Below are 23115 nucleotides of genomic sequence, written 5' to 3'. Positions count from 1 at the left end.
ACGATTAAAAAACTTAAAAAAGCCGGATAAAAACATATCAGTTAAGTTGTTTACTAAGTTGTTGTTTACTAAGTTGTTGTTGTTTACTAAGTTGTTGTTAACTAAGTTGTTTTTGTTTACTTAGCTGCTGTAATTTTGAGATCGGATTAGCTTTCTCTGCGCTTTGACTTGTGTTCTATTTAACGTTTTAGTAGTTTAAAATATAACTACTGTGTGATATTGTGATGTTGTATTGTACGAATATCTGTGAGTAAAAATTTCAGCATTTTGCTTTATTTCTTGTGATAAGAATAAATTTTATTAAGTTTTCATCAGACTTGTGCACTCAATCTATTACGAACCCGTACGCACGCAACAATGTAATGTCGAAACTTTAAAACAAATGATTCGATTATGATTCAGATGATATTGGTTACTGAAAGAAAGTATTTCCATTTATGAAACTAAAGAAAACGAGTCACATTGCTCAATCTAATTTAGCCCACGTATATGACATTTTCAAAAAAATAGTTTGACTCTATATGCTTCACTCTTAAATTTCTTCTACTTCTTTCAAGAAAACGGTATTTTTCTCTCTTATTCATATCGAAATGATATTTTATTACCACAAGATACTTCAATGCGCTCTCCAAACCATCTAATTCAGAGATTCTCAACCGGTGGTCCGCAAGAAAAAAATAGGTGATTTTACAAAGAAACAAAGTATTTTTAAATATTAAACTCAAAAATCTCGTGAAGAAAAAAGAACAATTGATAGAAATTTTCTGTGATTGAACTCTAACTGAAGATTTCAAAAATAACACATATGTTAACTTTAGGCTGAATTGAAAAAAAGGAAAAAGTCATTTCAAATAAAGCTATTAAATTTTCATTTCCTTTTTGCGCAACCTATTTGTGTAAACAAGGATTTTCTTCCAAGTTATATTTGGAAAAAAAAAATATATATATATATATATATATATATATATATACAGAACAAAATTAAAAGTGGATCCTAATTTACGGTTAAAGCTAAGTTAAATATGACCAGCCAATAATGAAACTGATCCCTCTTAAACAGGCCTAAATTTCGCAATAATTTTTAGAGCTAAAGTATTCCAACTTAAATTTTGATTATTAAAATATTAACCAAGTTTTAGTCTAATATTTTTATGTGTGCATATTTAATACAAATAACCAAAAAGTTGTGCAAATCGCAAAATATTTTTTTTAATATTTCTATTGAGAAATTGAAAAATAATCATTGTAAAATGTAGTCGTGGCCCTAAAGTTTTCCCGTTTTTGTTTAGTTTAGTCAAAAGGTTGAGAACTGCTGATCTAATTCATTCAATTAGTCTTTCCTGTTCCACTATCCTGTGATATACAACCTATCTGGCTGCCCTCGCTTTCAATTTACTCTATCTAGCCATGCCAATGGTATTCAACTCTTTGAAGACCACAACGCCCCAGACGGCCTTTCACTCAAATGACCACAACCGCCCGAAACGGCCGAAATTCCGATATTGTTTTCTTCCTTCCCCTAAGGTATACAGTAGCAGGTGCAGTTTCCCCAAATGCGTTGTATCAGTTTTTTGCAGACAGCTTGTCCTAAAAAGATTTATTTGCGATTCCTTATCTCTTTTTGTTAGAAATAGAAAAGATGTCATTTGAAATCTTCACTCTTCTTTGTGCGTTAATGGATGAGGAGGGGATGAAATTGCTGTGACTCTCGAAGATCATTTCAGGCGATTCGGTATATTAATATGCAGGTTAGGGAAAGCTTCGGTTTTCAAAGAGTTAAAAGATTACAATCTATAGCATCTTTGGAATGTTTACTTTTTTTTTTTTCAGCATCTGATTTTATTCCCAAAATCCCGATGTTTACTGCTTTCTTTCCTTGAAATTTAAACATCTTTGACATTTTTATTCCTTATAGTTTTCTATTGGTACTGAAATAGGGGGAAAGAAAGATTTATAACCTCCCATTCCAAATCGATTTAAAGTGTATTGAGTGGCTTTCTCTGCAGCATGTTTTTTTCGTATTTATATTTTTCTGAATTTTGGCGTCGCAACCATTCCCGCGGTGACATATTAGTCTCATACTTTTAATGTTTACTGACCAGAAGGGCAGTCTAGCAAAGCAGGAAGCAGGAAAGGTGAAAAATGAGCAATCGCCTTCGTCGGGAATCGAACCGCGGACCTCTGGATACCGGCCCAGGGTGCAGAACCACTAACCACGAAGGCACGCTAGGAAGGCGGGAGAAATACCTTATATACTCCCCCTTTTTAAAGGGAGACTGCGGTTTTTAAGGGACTCAATCGCCAAATCCTGGGTGGGAAGAAATCACCATCTACCACCCTCTTAGTTCGGGCACCACTGTAGAGACATTAGGCATTTTTTGGAAGCAGGAAAGGTGAAAAATGAGCAATTGCTTTCCCCGGGTATCGAACCACGGACCTCTGGATACTGACCCAGCGTGCAGAACCACTACACCACGAAGACACGCTAGGAAGGTACGAGAAGTACCTTATACAGTTTAGTAAAAAATTCAGTATTCAATAATATTAAATTAATTAAAAAAATAGTAAAAAAAAAAAAAAAAAAAAAACCGGTCCGACATTTGCTTTTAGATCATGAATTCGGCAAGTATAAAATTTGAGTTTGAGATCATTAGTCTATAACAGGGTTTCTTAAACTTTTTGGTGTGGGGACCACCTAATATTTAAGAAAATTTTGAGGGACGCCATAAGCATTGCGAAATCCGTCACACGCGTGAGTTTACTTATACTGTAATACACTATTGCAGTTTTAGGTCAAATTTAAAAAATAAAACCAAAGTTTCTACTATAAAAAAAATGCTTCGAAGCATTTACGTTTTTTCTTTATCTGTATTGTCTTATCTTTATCTATTTTCAGATATATTATGTAAAAATATTTGGTAATTGTAAAATTATTATAATAAGTTAAACAAATGTCAAAACTGCTAAATTTTTGGCAACCCCCTACTACAGGTACTGTGGTCTATAATATATCTCTCTCTGAATCTGTGGAATTCTCTTAATATTCTATATGTGTATATAATTACATATCTATGAAAAAAGGTTTTTATTATCGCAAAAACAATTAAACTCCATACTATTTTTTATAACTGTACATTTGATAATTTTTTTCATTTTAAACACTTGATTCATTAACGCATTTGATTTATTATCTCCACATATATTTGATTTATTATTATATTACACGTTTAACAGTAAATTTGAACTTTACGAGAAAAAGTAAGAATTGTGTTTATGAGTGAGTGAATAGGAATGAATAAGTTGTCAGAGAAGTACAAATAAAACAGCGAAAAGATTGCTTTTATTTCTAACAAAAATGCATGGTACATAAAAACGTTTGAAGACAAAACGTGAAATGAAGTGGAGAACAGAATACATGTTGCATAGTTATACTGATGTAGATGTTTTATGAGACAGGTGTTTACGTGACTTCTATCGTTTTAATAGAAGAACGAAACAGCTTGTCTATAATGGCACTTAGAAGAAAAGACAATCAGCGTTACAAACACATGTTAACATACATAATATGTGTTTCATTCCTTGTCTAAGATATGCGATTTTAATATTACAAGCACTTTAAATTGGACTAGTTAAAAATATTTCGTAAAAATTAGTATTTGGAAAGCAATAATGCTAAAAATTACCTTTAAAACTATATTCAAAATAAAATGTTTAAAAAACTTTTATGTATTTCACACTGCTTTATGAAATTAAATTTAAATGGGAATAAAATAAATATATTAATTTCGGTTTATATACGAACTATAAAAACTTCTTGATTGGAGTTAAATTACTTTCACGTATGACTGCTACAAATGAAATGTGTTATGACTTAAAACACTCCAATCTTGTGATATCAGGAAATAGTAGAAAGCAGTACTTCGAAATTTAAGCTATTAATTTTCCATATATTTATATACTTTTTAACACTCTCCAATTTCTTAAACGTTTTCTAAAAAATTATTGACATATTCAAGATAAGGTAGTTAGTTACGATAAAAAAATACGAATGAAACAAGTTTTTTGTAACTCGTGCTTTAACGCTGATTACTTTTCTTTAAAAGATGGCACATGACCCGTTCAGATGGCCACCACGTGACTTCTTAGGACACATGGCTTCATCCTATTTCCCCCTTACTTAATTAGGGCGACAGTGGTTTCAGTTATGAAGAATGATATTCACCAAAATATTTAATTAGGGGGCCTTATTCCGCGCAGGATTTAGTTACAATCAACTAAGAATGTTAATCAACAATACCTGTTTTTGCCCGTTTCCTGTTTTAGAATTTGATTACCCATGAAAATTGTTTTGATTGTAGCGTAGAATTGGGTGCTCCTTCGATTGGCGACAAATTTTGTTCAGTTTTGGCGATGAAACCCCCATTTCTGGTTACCATAACAGTTTTACTTGGTTTTAGCTTCCTGATTTTATTTTTAAGTGAAATCTTTCCTGGTGGCTTAATGGCAAACCGCACATTGCGTTGATCAATGTTAACGAATTTCGCTTACTGCGCATGCTCAATGACATACCCTGAAGTGAGAGAAAATACTGACGACTAAGCATACGCAATCCTACAGAAGCCTGTTCGTCATGTAGGTCTTATCAACTGTTTACAATTGCAACAGTCTATTTCATTTACTTATAATAATTTATTTGACCTTTAATTCAGCAATTTAAACTAGATTTAATCCTTAATTTGTTAAAGTATATACGAATGGAACGTATGCTAAATACTAATTGTTTTTATTCCTCAGAAGTATAATCAGCTAATATATCTTGTAATATTTCCTGTTTTGTAATTCTTTTTAAAAGAAAATTTGGTAGTTTACAATCGACATTTACACTCCAAGTAATGAAGCAGCTTACAACCTGACGCGTTTTAAATCCTCGAACTGTTTACGCCCAAGATAACAATATCAACCATATACCGTATTTATCTTCTTTTTAAATTGCGCCAAATTCTCTTTTGGGCATGCGCAGTAAGCGAAATTCGTTTAACATTGATCAACTCAATGTGCGGTTTGCCATTACACTTCCTGGTGTCGAACTTGGCTTCAAAAGATAATCGCCAGATAAACAAGGGACACCCAATTGTAAACTTTTACCATTGTTTTTAATTTATCAGAAGCAATGATTTGCTTTTACTTATACATCTAAGCAAAATTGTAGGAGACATTATCTTATCACAGCGACGTGTGAATTTTATTTAAAAAAACTGATAATTTCATGTATTATTTAATTTGAAACCAAATATTACGATAACAGCCCTTTGCTTTCTTTGCCCAGATAAGCAAATAAAAACAATCACCTAAAAATCTATTTTACTAAATTTTTAGTGATTCTAGGACAATAATTTACTTCGATAAGAAAAAGAATGAGTGTAGCATTGTCATTAGCGCTAATTTTATCATTTAAATCTCAAGTTTATTATAAAACATGGTTATTTTTACTATTATATCTTTAAGCTCTTTTAATTAATAAACATTTAATTTCAAACTTGCAAATCAGTTAAACTTGTCTATGCAAACGCAAAAAAAAAAAAAAAAAAAAAAAAACAACTTTTCCCCCTTTAAATTTTTGCATATAACTAGAGTTGCCGTTTTATTTCAAACTAAAAAACAGCATGCAATTTTTCTTTTATGGAAATAAGCTGCTCTCATCTTTTTTTTTTTTTTTAAATTGCTTATCTTATTTTTTTTTTTCTGATTTTCTAACTTTTTATCGCCTCATGATTGAGGTGTTAAAAATTTGTTAAATTATAAAATTTCATGTTGATTCTAAAATTCTAACAGAAGTAAAATTTACTAAATGAAATCTGATTAATAATAAATAATATTAATTTGTTGATAATAAATGATAAATAATCCAATTTGAAAGACATATTCTTATTTCATTTTTTTAATGCGGAAAGTACGGTGCAGTAAATGTTGCTATGTAATTTAAATTACAAGTTTAGGAAATACTATTAGTAGTATGCCTTTGAAGAGGAACAACTAATATAAATAAAAATTAACCTCAAAGTGTTACAATCAAATTAAGACTTGGTATTGTATACGTTTGTTTATTCCAAATTTTTCTGCCTAAAAATATCTTGCTTAAAATAAATTTTTTCCATGTTATGGAAATAGCGTTATTATTCACAAAGTTTCATAATTTTTTTACTTTGAAATTATAATGAAACAACTTCTTGCGAAGAAGTAAAACTTTAAATCACGTGATAATAAGATATTTCTTAAATTTGACTCAGGACACATGGCATCAACCTAGTAACAAGAACTGGTGTTTCAAACTGATACCACTGTTAACAGGCCATTAGATACGTTTTTTTTTTTTTTTTTTTTTCTTTCTTTCAGTAAGTTGCCCAACGGAAATAAAAAAAGGCAAAAGAACAATAGAAAGACTTATAAGCAAATAGTACATCAGTTTCAGTACAAATTCAAATACGATATTAATAAAACTACTAAGGCACATTTCATCCATTTACAAAGACACTTAAAATTCACGACTTTTATACATTCACGGTAAAGCAAAATTAAATTGGAAATAACAACCAATGTTTGCCTTTTTAAGAACCTTCAGAATGATGATATTTGTTCAATAATGAACAATTAATGTGCGTTTTTATGTAAATGGATGAGGAGATACCTTAAAAGTATCATATGTTAGAAACTTGGGATATCTTCAATGGAAAACAAAATACATAAAATTGCTTACAAAAACATTTCTGACTGAAGCTACAGTTCACAGAATTTATACGTAGTAGAAACACATATATACAATAACTGAATGGAATATAGAACAATAACATTAGACTAAGCAGTCTTATACTCTAAAATTTAATTTGAAAATTGCAAATATAACAGTATTTTCCCTCAGTACTTAATTTTAATGTATTTTACTGGCTTATGTGTTATTTTTGTCATCCAAATACGAATAAGAAAAAATACGATCAAAAACTAAGGTAGAAATTACATTCTTCAATGGAAACATTAAGTGTAAACGTTACAGATTGGCAGTTAAAAGTCGAAAAATTCGTTTCCCTCAAAACACCTACAGTTTCAAAAAGAAAGATTACATAAATGGCAGAGTAAATGACTAAAATAAGCATTATTCCTTATTTTTAATCAGATATGGCTCAATATAATGTTATCTCTCAGCACACTTTTCTCATTTGGTGCCGGACATAACAGCAATTTACAAAAAAAGATGCACCGGTAAATTTAGTCGCATGTGCGAAGTCCTTTGGAAGGAAAACGTTGTTTCAGCATGGACTGACACTCATTGGTCTCGAAGTGGAAGCTGAAGATGAAAATCCACTGTCATCCTTAGAAACGTGAACTTCTGTCGTAGAATTTGGTGATTCAGAAAAGAATTCCGATTTTGCGTCCGCTGTCAATGTTGATCTGGGGGAACTGCTGCAAACTGTTTCTTTACTTGGAGAATCTCTACCTGTACTGCAGTCCAAAAAGGTATTTTGTTTAATTACTGAACCATTCTTTAAATTAGATTTTGGTGATGTTTCAGCAATCTTTTCAGTTCGTTGATTTTCTTTTATGGGCCCACGGCTGAGACTTGTAGTGATATTCGTTGTAGTTGTTAATTTAGGGATCCCTGTGCTAGATTTGTTAAACTCCTCGGATGACATTTTTGTGTTATTACTTTTAATTGAATGATTCCACGATGTGGCAATCTTCAATAAGTCACTTTTAATTGGACTGTCCAGGTCAGTTGTCAGCAAAGTTTTCTTGTTCTGTGGGTTTTGATTGTTGCCCACACTGATTTCAACATCAACAGTAGTTCCCAACCTGATTTCTTTTCCATTAGCTGGAAAAGTTTTAGTTATGGTTTCAGAAGTTTTAAACTCATCAACAATCGTCTTTGATGTTGTTGTATGGTTCATTGGGAGCGGCTTAGAGGGAGGAACACTCGCTATTTCTCTTGGTTTGGAAGTTAAACGAGGTATAACACGAACAGGCGGTTGCTTCAAAGGTTCATCTAGAGAGGTAACTTGTGTTAGATTTGACATCAGTGATGTTGGTCTTCTCCATCCAGCGGATGATTCCACTTTCTTTTCCACTGGCGTAAACGAAGGCAGTTTCTTAGTCGTTGGGGGAGATCTGATGATGTTGGTAGAATGGTATGGCATAGTGTTTGTATTATTATGACTGGAATTTTTATCCTGGACATTATCAGCATATTTGTCACTAGCCATTAGCAGCGACTGGGTCTTTCTCCTGGATGTAAATGGACTGAACGGAGATTCATACCTGTTATAAATAATAAAATACATTTAAATAATATCGTAATTAACATGTATTTGCATGAAAAAATCTGAAATTTCAAGAAGTTTACAGATGGAACAGATAAACAACAAAACTTGAAGCAAACTCAGTATCGCGCATTCTGTTATGTAATAGAATGGTTTATTTGTGCTCTAGTATTCATTTTCTTCCATGATATATTTGAAAAGTGTTACGAAAGAGAGCTTTTGCTCTTCTATCACTGAACTCTCAATATTATTTTCAGCTTTAACTTAATAAAAGTATATTTTCAGCTTTTCCTAACAATGATACACTACCCAACAATGGGTATTTTATAAAAAAACTTTTCGACTAATTAGAGTATCAGTTAGTAATGATTTAAAAATATATCGATAATCCTTTCCGGCAGGCTACCTTTTAAAGTCGGAGTTTTGATTTAAAAAAAAAAAAAAAAAAAAAAAAAAAAAAAAAGGTAGGCAGTCTAATTAGGCCTAGAGGAATACACAAATAAAATTTTGTGAAGATAGCACTTATCGTTTTAATTCTGTGGGTGTGCCCAAAGTGGCACATTGATTGAATAGAGCTCCTGAAACGAGCATTGTTGTCAATAAACTGACCGGTGAGATGTGGAGAAACAAAGAATACAGACTCTTAGTTGTCCTAGATTATCGGTGAGCCCGGTCTGGGCACACCTAGGGTTCGCCCTTTGATTTTAGGCAAGATTTCAAGGTAAAAATTTAAAACTAATATAGAATAAGAAGATTAGCATACAGCCAAAAAAAAATAACATAGAAATTTCTTTTCAAACAATTCCTTTTGTACCCTAAAAAAAATCTGGAAGATTTCTTTGAAAAATGAAGGTCTTAAAAAACTAAACATGGGTAAAATATATGGACTGGCTTGTGCTGAGCTGCCATCTACTATAAATAAAGAAGGTTCAGAATAGCCTATATTAACCTATAAATCCTTTTTCATTCAATTTTTCTGTGCGTACCGAAGGAAAGTTTTAGGTGTGTCCACACCGGACACACTGTGCCGCAAAGGGTTAAATAAACCAACACTGCGGATTTCTTCAATTTCCTTATTTCGATGCAACCTAATGTCACTACAGTCTATTTATAAACACAAGCTCGTCCATAATATACCTCATTTATTAAATATTGCATCACCTGGTGAATTTTTACTTTAAAATTTATGAATCAGTTCTTTGGAAGGAAACGTGAACGGAATTTTCAAAAGCTTGGCGGGGGGAAATAAGGATATTTTGAGAAACCAGGTAATAGAATTAAACTCAAACAAATTAAATGCAAAAAAATAGTAAATTTTATTTAAATAAAAATTTAAGCAGAAGATTTTTAAATTCATCACAAAGCTTTCTGTTTTTGTTCTATAACTGAAATGTCTCATATTAAATTATCTTTAAAATTTTAAATTTTGTTTCAATATTTTTCCTTAATACACATCTCTTGTCATCTTTTAAATTCTGATTTTGTCCTGTTTTATTTACTGCTGAAGTAAAAATAGCTTTTGCTGTGGAAATGTATTTAATTTTCTTTCAATAAAAAATGTTACATATTTTTATGTTCGTTATATTATAAATATTAAAAAAATTATAGATATATATTTTTGACGAGAGTCTGTTTAACCCTTTGCGGCACAGTGTGTCCGGTCTGGACACACCTAAAAATTTCCTTTTGTACGCACAGAAAAATTGAATGAAAAAGGATTTATAGGTTGATATAGGTTATTCTGAACCTTCTTTATTTATAGTAGATGGCAGCTCAACACAAACCAGTCCATGTATTTTAGCCATGTTTAGTTTTTTAAGACCCTCATTTTTCAAAGAAATCTTCCAATTTTTTTAGAATATAAAAGGAATTGTTTGAAAAGAAATTTCTATGTTAGATTTTTGGCTGTATGCTTATCTTCTTATTCTATATTAGTTTTACATTTTTACCTTGAAATCTTGCTTAAAATCAAACGGCGAACCCTAGGTGTGCCCAGACCGGGCTCACCGATAATCTAGGACAACTGGGAGTCTGTATTCTTTGTTTCTTCGCATCTCATCGGTCAGTTCATTGACAACAATGCTAGTTTCAGCACTCTATTCGAAGCTCTATTCAATGTGTCACTTTGGGCTCACACAGAGAATTAAAACGCTAAGTGCTATCTTCGTAAAATTTTACTTGTGTATTCCTCTAGGCCTAATTAGACTGCCTACCTTTTTTTTTTAAATCAAAACTCCGACTTTAAAAGGTAGCATGCCGGAAAGGGTTAATTACGGTAAAACACTCGAAGGCTATCTGCCTAAAAGAATTGATGCATTCTTGGAGTCTTTCTAAGGAAACTAGAGTTACACATGAGGAAAGCCACGAAAACACCCATTCAGCCAGACCGTTCGTCGGGGTTCGACCCCCAGACTCGCTGGTGGGCCTTTCAGAAAGGAGGAGGAAAATACCTAATAAGCGTCATGTAAATGAAAACAGGACAAATAGCTACTACAGACATATTTCCTGGTTTTAAATGAATATGGGTGATAGGAAATTATTTGTAGTTACAAAAGTATTTCGAAACTGCTACACATTTAAATGTATCTTGAATGGTTACTCGTAGAGACTCACGCTTCCAGCTAATGAAATTATCCAAATAAAGCAGTACTTTAGAGTACAACAATTTTGATCACATTATATGTTTTAGTAAAAAATATTCGAAATTAAAATTTTTACGCAGAAGTCGTAGAAAAAATGGTGAATAAAAATATGTCATCCCCAGCTGAATCAATCAGGGAAAAGAAATGAAAAAGTATCCATTGTTGATATAAACAAAATTGCTTGAGGTATAATTAGCTTTAATTTTTTGGAATAGTATCAAATTATTGCTCAAGATAATTATGAATGTTAAATTTTCAAACGCAAATTTCTTAAATGTAACTTTAATGTTAGAAAAGCATAAGTTTAGAAAAAGTATTTCAAATTACTCTCTGCAGAAATGCACGAATCAAAATTCCGCATGCAGTGAGGTTTAGGTATATATGTGACTTAATATGTGCGTTTTTACAGCGTGGTAGTGGTTTCACTTATATAATTTTGACAATATGCTTAGCTTCAATTCTGAATGTCATAAGCTAGTCTTGCCTCAAAAGGAATTAAATAACATGAGGCGCAACTTACTAACTGGAACTTTTAGTAAAAGAGCCCATACAAAAATTTAAATTTTGCACATTTTTACTACAAGGATTCACGGATCAAATCTTTCATAATCCGAAAGCTTGCTTCATTTCTCGCGCTAGAATTATGAATCTTTAACCAACAGTTAAACAACTATTTAGTCATGCAATCTTTGGAAATACTTTGCACATACGTATGATGAAAAACAACAATAAAAACTAACGACATACAGGAAGACCCCGCTTAACGCGGGGAATACGTTCCATCAAAGTAGAGCGTAATGCGAAACAGCGCTAAACGAGGCTATCTTTACATGTAAATATTGGGGTTAGGGGAAGATGGCTAGGAAATTAGTTAGGTATTAAATTTAAAAAGTATGTTTTTTTAATAAAAATAAAACCAAACATTTATTTCTTAAAGCCCAAATTAATACCACATTATTATTTCTTGCAAAAATAAAAACAAAATATGAATAACAAAACGAATATTCTTAAAAAAAAAAAAAAAAAAAAAAAAACAAATAAAATTCTCAGTCAGTCATATTTAGTTAGCCTTCCGCGTTTTCAGTGTTCTGCCTTTTTGTGACAAAATCATCTAATGTTGTTTGCCTTTTTCTTTTGCGTTGTTCTCTTAAAAGTTCTTCATAAACGGATAGAGCATCTCTAACACCACGCCTTACTTTTGAGCTCCTGTCAAAATTCGGATCATTTTCAATGAATTGATCCATTATTTCAGTTATGGTAGACAAACTCCTTTTTACAAACGCCATCGAAAGTTCTTTCTGCTCTTCTTCTTAATCACTGCTGTCAACATTTTTGTTTTCTTCTTGTTCAGTTAATTCCTTGAGCTCATCATTAGAAAGACTAGCCGCTGCTTCTTGAATTATTTCTTCGACATCTTCCACATTTACCCCTTCAAAATATGTCTGTACAATACCGCACCAAACAAGAAATACAAGTACACTCTTTCAGATATGTATTTGAAACCTATCGCTGCATAATATTTCGGGGAATCCCCGTATGCTGCGAGCGATTTCGTGGAATCCCCGGTTTGAAATAAAAGAGCGCTAAACCGAAACAGCGCTAAACGAAACAGCGTTAAGCGGGGTCTTACTGTATTTAAAAAAAGTAATAAAAAATCTGAAAGCTTTCAGATTTTATGTCATGCCCAAACCGCCGTTTTTTTAACGTTTTGTGTGTTACCTATACACGGTTATTCAAAAAGAAAGAGCAGATTGAAACATGTATTTCTTCCAAACTACAAAAGATAGAAACATGATTCTAACGTTTAATGGATAGAGAAAAGTGTACAATTTATTACGGGTAAAAGTTCCAATCATGGCCGCATTGGCGCTGTTGTTTGTTCTGGTATTATTTGCCGGTTGGTAGTCTGTAATGAAATGGCGGCAACACCACTCCAGAAGTCTTTTTATGTTCTACAGTTGGCAAAACTAGAGTCCATTGTTCCAGTTCAGCGAGCATTTCGCCGTCAATTTAATAAACAACCACCGCGTCATAAGCAAATTTACGAGTGGCATCGAAAATCCGTAGAAGATGGTTGCATCTGCAAAGGGAAAAGCACGGGACGTCCACGCACATCGAACAAGAATGTCGAGCGTATTTGGCACACTTTACGAAAGGATCCCAAAGAAATCCACATCGCGAACAAGCAAAGAGCTTAAAATTCTTCAACCAACGGTATAGCGAGTTCTAAAACATCGTCTGCACATGGCCATACAAACTGCAGTTACTGAATGCATACATTGAATGCATACCATAATTGCAAACTTTTCTCTATCCATGAACGTTAGAATCATGTTTCTATCTTTTGTAGTTTGGAAGAAATAAATGTTTGAAACCTGCTCTTTCTTTTTGAATAACCCTGTATTAAATATCATGTTCTTCGCATTTAAACCATAAAATTCAATTCAACAGCAATATCATAAAACAGTTTAAAAAGAGGATGTCTTTAGAACTCCGATACAGAGTTTCTCTACAGAGTCTTAATCTGGAGATTAAGATGTCTTTTCCCCCTCCCCTTCCGCACATTGTTGCCATCGCTCGTTTTGAAATCGTTGAATTTGTTAATCAAAAATTTGTTAAAGTTTTACAGAATATGAAATAGATAATAAAACATATTCTAAATTTGGGCTTTTAGACGACTATATTTGAATGGAGGACTGCGTTATTTAGAATTTGATGTCTCTGGGTACTGTTGTTTTTTCACAGTGCGACAAACATGCATACATTTATGCAGACTCTTCATCATTTAATTTCTTATATATAATGCAAGGCTCTAATATTTGGTAGCAAGAATTTGAAAAGTGAAGCGCCGTCTATAGTGGACCAACGCAAAATGCTAAAACGAAATAAAACGAAATTAATAGCCCTTCTGGGCAAACTGATTCTTTAGGCTAAAAAGGATTATGTATTTTTTCAAAAGAAGTTAACTGGGTACCACGGAGTATGAACAAGGAGGGGAAACTGGTATTACAACTTTTTCCAAAAATGGTCCACTTTTGTCGCATTATTTATAGAGGGCGCTGCAATCGTTAGCTGTTCTACTTTTCGTAGGATTTGCCATAGGCAGCAATACAGAAAATATTGATTTGATATCAATTTCCAGTATGAGTAATTCTTGTAATGCAACCTGCTTCGTCCCCGGATACAACAGTGGTTATACATCTGTTAGGCAGAAGAATAAAAGCTTGGAAATCAAGAATCCAAGTATATTTAGAGCTCCAAAGGTGAGCAACATTTATATCATGTCTGATCACAGTCAGACGAATTTATATAACTTTACAGAACGTCTGGATTGCTAGTAAATAAGAGGGTATTTAAAAAGTAATAGACTGGAAATTAGTTAAATATTTCACAGAACTTTAAATTGGAAATTAGTTAAATATTTCACATAACTTATGTGCATTTGCATTTCGTGCATGAAAGCAGGCAATCCTGAGATTTTTAAAGTTAAATAAATTTCTGGAATTATGCAAGAATGATGGAATATTTGCCTCTTTATTTCATTTACAGAAAAGAAGATTAACTCATTTCCCCTTCTTTTCCGTTTGAAGTAGGTTTTTATAATAAATGGAAATGAACACTATGCTGCTTAAAATTAACTTCACTTGCATGGTTGAGTGAAAACATAACAGCAGATAAGTGTAATGAAAAATTGATTTTCCATGAGATAAATTCAGCATATTAAATAAGTTATGAATATTATAAAATCATGCCACATAATTGAATGGCTGTTAAAAATTAAGATTTAAATCTTGATACACTGCACAGTGAGAACCATTATGCACAAGGATTTTAAATTTGAATGTGTAAAACTATTCAAGCGTTAGTGCTGCAATTAAATTTTAATTTGCCATTACTATTTTCAAATTAAATTTTAATCATTAAATATTAAATTTGCATCAAAGTCACGTTAAAAAAATTGCATACAACATGAGTATTTTAATTTTGTATGTAACTGAATTCTGATATTTATACATACTTGTTGAAATATATTTTACAGGATCCTGTGCTGCTAGACAAATGGACACATGCAATTCCTCGGGCCGACCAAATACTTTCAGAGAAGGATGTTGTATGCGAGCATCATTTTGCAGAAAGTGATATAAAACAATTTTACGAGATGAAATTGTTCGATGGGACAATATTCAAGTTGGAAATGGGCCGCCCTAGACTCCAAGAAGGAGCAATACCCTCAGTCTTTCCAAATCTGCCTTTATATTTATCCAAACCGTCACGTAAAAGAAAAACACCTGCTGCAAGAAATGTGCCTGTGAAAAGAATGCTCCATTGGTTGCAGATAATGTTGCCGCTACTAAAAAGGATTTTACATTTCCACTGTTGACTGAAAGTCTGCAGAAGATTTCCAAACCGCATTGTTTGTGGACTGTAAATTCTGTAGTTGAATTCATTGTATGTGCTCGATGGGCAACTAATTACATGTGTGAAAAAGGGTTATAATTGATAAAGATATGACTGTAAAGGTTAGTTTTGTTTTGACATTTTTATAATTTCAGTATTGCACGTCAAACTTGGTACTATTGTGCTACACATTCATTGCTTTTTTTTTTTTTTTTTTTTTTTTCATGTGTAAGTTATTCTTCACTTATTTATTGTTATTTTTTTCAGATTTCTACGTTATCTTTTCTGAATTTTTGAGCTATGAATAGATGGTTTTTTTTTTTTTTTTTTTAATTAGGGAAATTGTCAGAGATGATACTTGTCTGTAGTGTCTTAGAAGGATTATTTTTCAATCAAAAACATGTTCTCAATCAAAAATTTTCTCCTCGTAGGGTAATATGCATCTGTCAATTTCCTCGTAGGGTAATATGCATCTGTCAATTTCTTCCTAGGGTAATATGCACTGTGATCCAATAAAATATTGATCTTGCATTTCTAATTCATTGGTCAGTGTGTGTAATACCTTATAAGCAATGATATTAATTGTATATTATTTTATAGATAATATTTCTTGCTTTCTCATTGTTTTGATTTAATAACGGTATTTTGTTCCCATGTCTAAATAATTGGGTGCTAACTGGTCCAATTTTAATTTTTCAGCCAGTGTATATTGTTTGTCTTGCTGGTTTGTATGTTTTTATCCAAACATGATGTGTTAATATGTACTAAAGATGCAATACCTGAATTTAATAATTTTTATGTACCTTTAATTAGTATGGCTAATGTTATGCAAATGCTAATTGTTATACTATATCATTAGATTGCAATGCTTGTTTGAAACACAAATTCACTTTAGATCCAGGTGAATCAGCAATCTTGCTCAGCAAATTTCTGATCCATGTACTTCAGAAATTACCAACATTTTGAAAAATCCTGCCTTGCTTAATTCAGCAAAAGTACATAATTTCTTCATAAATGATTCAATAAGCTTCTTATGTTTGTTTTGAATAAATGAAATAATGCTGGGTAAAAGTTTACAATTGTATGCCCCTTGTTTATTGGCGATTCTTTTTTGACGCCAAGATCGGCACCAGGAAGGCACAATTTCACGATGGCCGCTACACAAAATCAAAATAAGAAGTCAAAGAATTGCACAAGATCTGTGTCCATGTTTTACTTAAAAATCCCATCTGTTTTTACTAAAAAAAAACATCCTAGAATTGCACAACCTAGGCAAGGCACACTGCTTTAAATATGTCCATGTACACATCAATCTATTTTCATTTAAATAAAATCGGGAAGCTAAAACAAAGTTAAAACTATCGTGGTAACCAGAAGTGAGGTTTCATCACCAAACTTTTTAAAAAAATGTCGCCAATCGAAGGGGCACCCAATTCTACACTAGAGCCTAATGCTGAATTAGTTGTTGTCCCACTAGCACTGAAATTCTGTGAAAATGAGAAATTTTTCATATATCCCATCTTGGAGTTCAGAAAACGTATGAAATCTTATTGAAAGATTCTTTTAGAAGGGTATGTATAATGACACAAAGAATTTTGTTCTCCCATATCATTTACGTAACAAATACAAATCTTTCACTCCTAAACAGGCTCCATTTAAAGCTATCAGAATACCTAAATATCCAAATGACTTTTTTCCGTGTATATTGGTTGTCCTGTACGAAATTGTGGACATGATCTCATTATTCTAGATCATTTTTCTAAACATCTTGTTTTTTAAGACCTCTCAAAAATCTCACTGCTGAAACTATTACAGCACATTTATTACAATATATGTACCTGGAAGACCAGAAATGATCTTGATTTAGACACAATATCCTTCACTGGTGTTTGAATCGATTACCAAATGCTTGGATATTAAATTATCTCACTGTATTCCTTAGAGACCTGAGTATAATGAACATGTTAATACCTGCATCAAGAGCTCTTTGCTTATACTTCATGAAAAAGGTATTCCATTTGAAAATGCATTGCTTATCCATCAAAATATTTATAATGGTACTGTTCATCCTTCAACTGGTTATTCTCCTAATATTCTGCATTTTGGAAGAAAATTATCATTACTTTTTAATATGTTTAATCCAGATCCAAGGCCATTCAGGTGGAAAAATCATATTATTTGTGTGATCTTTTAACACAACTAAAACTAAGTTATGAGCATGCCTATGAGATGTTGGAATAAAGCAAATAGAACTGAATACTTGAAAAATGCCATATTAAGATCATTCAATGTTAATGATATAGTGTATGTGAAATCTAAGGTTACATTCCAGCATAGGTTTTCGAAAACTTTTTCTTCTAAAGTAAATGATGTAAATTATGTTATTTGTGCACTTGACAATGATTTTTTCTCAGCCATTTATAGAATTCACATCAGTTGCCTTCGTTTGGCTCCTAAAAGATTCTCCCACACTTCAGTACACTTAATTCTTTTTTTTTCACTCATTTCTTATACTATCATAGAACATTATTACAAGTTATGCAATATGTTAAATTGTTCGAAATTTAATTTTATGTGTCTTTTGTTGATTTCTTGATTGTGTGAGCATAATCATTAGAGTTTAAGGCTTGATCACCCTTAAATATCATTTCGAGATTCAACGACATTGTGCCTAATATATAAGTGCATAAGTGTTTGATTTCAAAATTTCCTGGTATGATGTAATTATAATGGTTTGTATTGTTTTTTCATCCTGTTTGTAATTTATCTAATTAAGTGTAACTGGGGATGTACAAAAATTGCATTTTGCTTTATCATAGAAATACTTCATTTACAATTCTGTACTGTGTACTTGCAATATGGTATATTCGAAAATTTTATGTACCATATTTATATCATGCACTTATATGTATTTTGCATAAAAAGTTGCTTGTATTGAATTATGGAATATTTAAATAAGTGGTTCTATGTTTTAATGTTAAAAATTTTGTTTTTCTGTAGATGGCATGGTTTTGGTGATACCTAAATGAAAAAATCTTTTTATTTAAAATGTAATCTATGTAATATGTATTTCAGACTGTTAGCTCCATAGTGATTGTCATGATTTTATATGAGGCTGGCACCATGATACCGGAATTTTTATTATGCACATAATTAATATTTCCTCCTTCCCTCAAAAAGGGGTGAATATCTGATGAGGTCACATTAAATTTATGTCCTTGGAATTATTACAGCCATCTAGAACCAGATAAGGGATTTCATGTGGCGACAATATTTTTGCCAACAGGTTTGTTACAACATGACCAAGCTATGTCATCAGACAACTAATTTCAGTTCAGTTTGTTTGCAAAGTGAAAGAAATATTATGATTGGTTGTTCTCGCTGTGGAATATTTTCATTTTGTTTCTTATCTTCTGCAATGTCTGTACTTTTAATTTTATCAAGAATTCCTTTTTTTTTATTTCACTATTCTAAATTATGATACGAGTGCCCTTTCTAAATTCATTCTGGTCCTTAAAGTATTGATGAAAAATTTAATTAAAAAGTCCTTCTTAAGTGTTTTTACCTTTTTTCTCATGTGAAGACTTTATTCGTTTAAAGCTTTTTGTTTTGGCTTTCCAAGTTTTTATCCTATTAGCTGAACCCCTCTTTTGATGATGATAAATTTTTAATCTTTGATGATGTGGAGATAAAGGCTTCATGCTAAGTGCTCCATAAATTAAAATTTCTTGATCCTTGATATTTTCATTGGTTGAAATGTGTAACTGTGCCAGCTTATAAATAGTGGGAATTAGTGAATCTCTTAGTCTATTCATTGTTTTTTCGCTTCTCTCTGGATTTCTGCTGTGTGTACTCTTCTTGTTTCAAATACGTTGTAGTTGGCATTTCTTCGCCCTCTTTTGCAGTTAGCAGAATAAGCCCTACTACATTATGGTATTAGTACTGGAGATGTTTTATGTACCCCCCCCCCAAAAAAAAAAAAGTGATGACAGCTGCCGTTATTTTCCGAATTTGAGAGACAGCCCTTATACTTTTCTTTCTGAAGTATGTTTGACTTTTTGTCTCCACTTACCATATGAGAAATGTTGAATGTTGTTAACGAAGGCTGTGAAACTATACTCAGTGCAGAGAAATACAAATTTTTTACGTGCCAGGAGGGATTCTACTGTGGCGGACTTCATGCAATCAATATGGAGCAAAGTCTGACGAGAATCGATAAATAAACGATCTTTGAAAATGTATCCAGGACTCTTCTTTTCCTTTTATTGGACAGCTCACCATGACATGGCAAATACCATGATCCTACCTTGTGTAAGCCACTGTACTACTGAAGTATTCTCTTAACACTATAGCTCATCCTTGTGTGTAACAATATAAAACAATACTGCTAAGATTGTTTCGGGATTATTTATATAATTACTGTTACATTTTTATTAAATTTTTGTTATTTAATTGAACTTGTTTCTTTCATTGCGAGTCTTTAATCGTTGAAAAAGAGATATTAAATTGAGAATAAAAAAGTAAATAATTACTGCAAGAGAAAACAGACTTTAGTTTTGTATAGTTAATGATGTTTTTTAAATACCGCAGCAAGCATACATTAGGTATTCTGATATTAAACTGGTAGTTTTGCAACAAATGTAATTAGACTCTATTAGTAAATGATCAGTTCAACAAATGAAAATAAAAAATATGGGATCTTTTCCAGTAAAACATAACACATGGAAAATATTTTTTTCAAAAAAGCTACATGTACCATATGTATATATATATGTATTTGAAACTTAACAGCGAGAAAATATCATATCATTATAACTGTGATAAAATGTTTCTGAACATAAGAAATTCATCTTTTAGGCTATTGAATGGGATAGAATGACTTTGAAAACTTATTAACTACACTTAATTTCAGAACGAGAGTAATATATAATTTAACCATGGCCAACAGTTCAATGTCTTCATACAGATCCTTTGGAGGAAAAGAGCACATATACTTTTTTATGTTTCACGTGGAAAGACCAGGAAAATGCCCATGCAGCTAGCCTCTTGGCGGGATTCGAACCCAGGACCAAATTAGCAGTATTTGGTGACTTTTGCTGCTCAACTGCTGGTGGGAAAGAACAAGGTGCTTGCAAATTGAACACAAATTTAACGAATCACTCTAGCCTCCTATAGCTCACCATTGTGTAACAATATAAAACAATACTGCTAAGATTGTTTTGGGATTATATCATTACTATTAAATTTTTTAAAAATTTTTGTTATTTAATTGAACTTGTTTCTTTCACTACGAGTCATTAATCATTGAAAAAGATATATTAAATTGAGAATAAAAAAAGTAAATAATTACTGCAAGAGAAAACAGACTTTAGTTTTATATAGTTAATGATATTTTTTAAATACCGCAGCAAACATACATTAGGTATTCTGATATTAAACTGGTAGTTTTGCAACAAATGTAATTAGACTCTATTAGTAAATGATCAGTTCAAAAAATGAAAATAAAAAATAGGGGCATAACACATGCAAAGCATTTTTTCAAAAAAGCTACATGTACCAATCTGAAACTTAACAGCGAGAAAATATCATAACATTATAACTGTGATAAAATTTTTCTGAACATAAGAAATTCATCTTTTAGGCTATTGAATGGGATGGAATTTTCCTCCTTTGGAAAGAAAAGTGGACATGTACTTTTAAAATAAAAAAGATCTGCATTATATTTTTAGTTAAAATACTGCATTTATTGGTTAGAAGTTAGTTCAAGCAGGACAAAATTAAAGATAGATTGAATTAGTCAATATTTTTTACTCTTTATATTAAATTATGAATAATATAGTTCAGCATAACCAAGCGTTCAGAATACTTAACTGAATTCAAATCCGAATTCTATTTTAAAATCTTTTGAAATCAATTTGAAACATACTTCTCAAATAACAAAGATATGGAAATTTTTAACAGAAAATGATAAAAATATCAAAATCAAAACTGACATAAAAAATTAACTGATTCATAAAAAAGAATAACTTATTATGATAGTACAGAAAACTTACTGACTGAAGCAAAAAATTCTATAAGCTTCATTAAAATTTTGCCACAGTTTATATCAAGCTGTGTATCTAAGCATTTTACAAAATAAGAGATGCGAAGAAACTATTCTAATTAAATTTAACATATATACAGCAAGTATTATTACTAGTAACATGATTATTTTTCTGAGGGGGAGGGACTGAAAAATAATCATTAAATTAATCATTCATAAAAAGTACAACAAGCCTTACAGCATGAAAGCTGTAAATTAATTTTATAATTTGAGGAATAAAATACAATCATTAGTGAGCAGAATATTATAACGTTGATAATAACGCAATCCATGACATTAAAAACATAAACATTTTTCATTCGGTAGTAAGCTTCGCCGCGTGGCTACTCGATAAATGTTTACATTTGGAACTACTAAGATGGAACAACAGCGCCATCTAGTGAACGCGACATTTTAGGACCGTTTTTCTACTAGGCAGTTTCACCTCCTTCATTATACTCCGTGCTGGGTACTATTCGGTTTCGAGGGCCGTAAAAAAATTGCAGCGAAAATGTATGCGCGAAAGCGCCAAATCTAGCAAACACGCCCATTTAACAGCGTGCCAAATCTCTCGTACGCGCTGATTTCAGATTGCGTAAGTTTATATAGTTCTATATTTCTTAAGACGCCATTGAAATACTAGTTTAATTTTTAATTCCTTTTTTGATATCCTATGGATTTAGCAATTTGGGAATTGCCTATGATGAAAAGTCTGCGATAGAATTTTGGGTAAAGTGCAGAATCACCCACAGCTTGACGCGTTTTTAAGAATTGCACATACTCGGTATCCATGTGCACATCGGTTTATTTTCACTTAAAAAAAATCCCAGAAATGACACTGCGCATACTTTATCTATGTACACATCGACCTTTTGTCACTTTTTAAGTAAAAGAAAATTGACAAAATTCCAATTGTTTTTATCCTTGTAAAAAACGACAAAGAAATAAGCGGGCGATTCTGCACTTTACCGAAAATGTTTTCAAAGAAAAGGCATCATTCATTATAGAAAATTATGTTTGAACAACCAACGACATGACATTATGCTTTAACGATAACTCGGTAGCGAAATATTATATAAAATTAACCGTTCATCTAAATTAAAACATGAATATTTAGATTGTTATTTACTACTATACTTCCTTTCTTGCGTTAGGGTTGCCGCAATTACTTTTGGCAGCACTGGCATCAACAATAGTTTGGCGATTTTTTACTGCCCTCGAAACCGAATGGTACCGTTAACTGCAACAATAAAGATGTCGATTAGCAGTAATAATAATAATAAAACTATGAACAATTTTACCTAGGTCTCATTTTCGCATCTTCTTGTTGGTTTGGCGATGGGAGATGATAGCCATTACTAACTCTTGGGAAAGTATTTTCTGGCAAGTGTGCTCGAGATTCCCGCTTAGGAGATGGTGATTTTTTCCTCGGAAGACTGGAGGAACGATAATGGTACGAATCAGAAGCGTGTTGATGGCGATTGCTGTTTCGGTGGGCTATACGAGGCGTAGCGGGTGTGGAAGACAAAACTTGAGAGTGACGTTCCTTGCTTGTCGTTCTGTTCAGACTACTCGATCGAACCTGAAAACGAATTTAATGCATTCCATCAGTAAATTTAACAGTACCCGTTTAAAATTAGCAGCATACCTGTTTAAAATTAGGTATTCTGTTCGAAATCGATGC

At 32.0% G+C, this 23115-nt stretch overlaps 2 protein-coding genes across 2 annotated transcripts in view; one reads left to right on the top strand and one right to left on the bottom strand.

Annotated features, from left to right (window-relative positions):
• Positions 1–3318: 3318 nt before the first annotated feature.
• LOC118184078 (uncharacterized) overlaps positions 3319–23115 on the bottom strand; it is a 358399-nt gene continuing 338602 nt past the window's right edge. Inside the window, exons 6-7 of the mRNA XM_085818163.1 lie at positions 22733–23013; positions 3319–8307 (exon numbers count right to left, since the gene is read on the bottom strand). Of these exons, the coding sequence (XP_085674289.1) occupies positions 7302–8307; positions 22733–23013 (1287 nt within the window). The 3' untranslated portion in view covers positions 3319–7301. The remainder of the gene's footprint in view (positions 8308–22732; positions 23014–23115) is intronic.
• On the top strand, positions 13952–15466 carry LOC118184074 (uncharacterized). The gene is made up of 2 exons (XM_035353719.2): positions 13952–14214; positions 14991–15466. Exons 1-2 carry the CDS (start codon positions 14095–14097, stop codon positions 15330–15332), a joined length of 462 nt encoding a protein of 153 aa, XP_035209610.2. The 5' UTR covers positions 13952–14094; the 3' UTR covers positions 15333–15466.

Source organism: Stegodyphus dumicola, chromosome 6, assembly GCF_044657685.1.
Source record: "Stegodyphus dumicola isolate Sdum_Otavi_A_Nest chromosome 6, ASM4465768v1".
Classification (NCBI taxonomy): domain Eukaryota; kingdom Metazoa; phylum Arthropoda; class Arachnida; order Araneae; family Eresidae; genus Stegodyphus; species Stegodyphus dumicola.
The sequence above is the reverse complement of the archived record's forward strand: the minus strand, read 5'-3'. Positions and strand labels throughout refer to the sequence as shown.